This window comes from Cucumis sativus, chromosome 1, assembly GCF_000004075.3.
Source record: "Cucumis sativus cultivar 9930 chromosome 1, Cucumber_9930_V3, whole genome shotgun sequence".
Taxonomy (NCBI): domain Eukaryota; kingdom Viridiplantae; phylum Streptophyta; class Magnoliopsida; order Cucurbitales; family Cucurbitaceae; genus Cucumis; species Cucumis sativus.
Window position 1 is genome coordinate 24,593,559 of NC_026655.2, and position 2,689 is coordinate 24,596,247.

The 2,689-nt window shown below is 38.0% G+C and overlaps 1 protein-coding gene across 1 annotated transcript; it reads right to left on the bottom strand.

Annotated features, from left to right (window-relative positions):
• LOC101209838 (heavy metal-associated isoprenylated plant protein 34) lies at positions 1 to 2,689 on the bottom strand. The gene is made up of 3 exons (XM_031885251.1): positions 2,297 to 2,689; positions 2,130 to 2,205; positions 1 to 1,978 (listed from the first exon to the last, which is right to left on the bottom strand). Exons 1-3 carry the CDS (start codon positions 2,324 to 2,326, stop codon positions 360 to 362), a joined length of 1,725 nt encoding a protein of 574 aa, XP_031741111.1. The 5' UTR covers positions 2,327 to 2,689; the 3' UTR covers positions 1 to 359.

Below are 2,689 nucleotides of genomic sequence, written 5' to 3' on the forward strand. Positions count from 1 at the left end.
TGATAAGGTACTGTGGAGCCCTCTAAGGACTCTATTTTTATTATGTTTCTTCAAGTTGAAAGTGTCGTTATAATGACAAAAGGGCAAAAAAAAAAAAAAAAAAAGAGAAATACAAAATAGAAAATAGAAACAGTAAAATAATAAATGAGTTTTGGAGGGACTAAACAGTGAAAAGAATCAAAGTTTTGATCCCATTTTTCTACTTCTTTTTTTGCTTCTTAAGTAACACAAGCAATGGTACTACTATAAAACCTTGCAACCATTTTTCTACATTCAACTAAAAACTATATAGCTACCACAAAAACACTAATCCTAGAAAATAAACCAAGACAAAGGATATTTAAGGGCAAAAAAAAAATTTACATTATACTGCAACTATCTGTATTCTCATCGCTGAAGAAGTGCGTGTATTGATCGGTTGCAACCGGAGGGAACATTGGGGGTGGTGGAGCGTAGTTCACGGCTGGGTTCGGGCGCGAATACATCATGGGTTGGAACATATCATTCCCAACTCCCCTTTGTTGGTTCATCATCATAGCCATATACTGTTGTTGTTGTTGGGTGTAGGGATTCCCTTGTCCCATTCCTTGATAATATCCTCCTCCTCCTCCATTCATCATTGGTTGAGCTGGTAGACCTTGTACTGCTGGAATGTTACCCATCGGATTCATTGCATAATTTCCCATTGGTGGGCCTCTACTGACACCAGCATGGCCCATTGGACCTCTGTTTCCATTACCATGGCCCATTTGACCCATTTGGTTCATCTGGCTTATATTCTTACTATTGCCGTTACTATTACCGTTACCGTTACTATTACCATTACCATTACTACCTCCATTTCCATTTCCATTTCCTTTTCCTCCTTTGCTTGGTTTGGCAATATCAAGGTCATGGAAGCCAAGATCCATCTTGTCAAACTCATGGAGGCCATCGCTTTTGCCTCCTTTTTTGGCTCCATTGCCATTATGTTTTCCTCCACCATTCTCACTACTTTTGTTATTATTGCTGCTCCCTTTGTTCTTCTTCCCACCATTGTCCTTCTTGCTACCATTTTTACCACCAAAACCAAACAACCCCTTTTTACCTAGTCCTAGAAATCCACCCCCTTTCTTCCCTCCTTTCTTCTGATCTCCTCCTTTGCTCTTACTCTTCGTCCCGCTATCACTACCGCTACTATTACCATCTTTCTTCCCTCCTCCCTTGCCGCCTTTACCTTCATTACCTCCTCCCTTACTCTTCATCACAATAGGAAAGTCAATAACTTCACCCTTCTTTGCATAACCTCCATCCCCACCTTTCTTACCATTCATCGGATTGAAATTCGTGTATGCCACGGGTTCATTGGCCCCAAATGACCCTCCTTTTTTACCCATCCCAGGCAGCATATTGTTAGGTAAGCCATGCCCATGCCCATGCCCATGTCCATGTCCATGTCCATGGCTAAAATCATCATCTTCATCATCTTCATCATCATAATCATCATCATCAAACTCATCATCAAACTCATCATCATCAAACTCATCACCACTAAAATCAGATTCTTCCTCAGGCAAATTGAACTTAACAGATTTCTTATCTTTAGGAGGAACCATAAGACTATGCATATTATTGTTGTTGCTGATATTACCTCCTTTGTTAGTGATGTTGTTGGACCCCTTCAATTGTTGTTGTTGTTGTTGTTGTTGTTGGTGTTGAAGATAAGCTTTCTCCATCTGTAACTTATGGTTGTTCATATTGTTGTCTTTTCCTCCTCCTCCTCCTCCTCCTTTGACATTCTGAAACTGCATCTGCTTAAACTGATTGTTGAAATTGTTATAATTGTTGAAATTGTTCATATTGTTTGAACTTATTTGCTTTCCCCATAACTCAGCATGTTTCCCAGATTTCTCAAGCTTCTTTATCAGTTTCCCTGGATCTATGTTTCCAGTTACTGTCACTTTCCCTTGTTCAGAATCTATCTTCACAGTGTAAACTCCTAAAATAACAAAACCCCAAAACAAAAACAGTAAAAAATCTCTCCAAAAACACACAAAAAATAACAAATCTCTGAGCTAATCAAGGGTTTGAGCTGTACTTTGATAAAACCAGAGAGAGAAAAAGAAAAAACCCCAATGATTACAACTTACCTTCAATTTTCTGAAGAATTTTCCTCACTTTTTGTTTACATCCATCACAATGAATGTTAACTCTAAGAACACAAGCCTGTATAAACAAACATAAAAATTTCAGTAAGAACCCACCAAGGAATTTAAAAGGGAAACAACAAAACAGTCAAACTGAAGATTAAATGTACCTGAATGTTCATGAAATCCTGTTTACTCATAGTGTTTGGTGTTAGAGAGAATAAAGTGTTGTGTTGGTGGAAGAGTGTGTTGTTGTGTCTTGTGAGAGACAAAAATGAAAGTGGGTTCTTCTTGTAATTGAAGATTCACAAAGTGTGGGTGTTTGTAAGTTGAAAATTTTTCTTTTTTTCTTCTGTTTTCTTCAAGATTTTGAAGCAGAAGAAGAAAGAAATGGGCAATGGGTGAAAAAAGAAAAAGTGTGTGAAGGAAAAATTGGAGAAAGAGAAAGAGAAAGAGAAAGAGAAATGGAATATTTTGAAAGAGAGAAAGAAGGAAGTAAGAAGAAACAGAGTAGAGAGCAGCTCAATGGGTGTGTCCCCTTTTGAGCTTTTATCTCCTTCTTT

Coding starts and splice junctions, on each gene's coding strand:
- LOC101209838 (XM_031885251.1), bottom strand. CDS start 2,326: ATGAGTAAACAGGATTTCATGAACATTCAG. Junction 2,206..2,296: donor AGGATTTCATGAACATTCAG/GTACATTTAATC, acceptor TTGTTTATACAG/GCTTGTGTTCTTAGAGTTAA. Junction 1,979..2,129: donor AATTCTTCAGAAAATTGAAG/GTAAGTTGTAAT, acceptor TTGTTATTTTAG/GAGTTTACACTGTGAAGATA.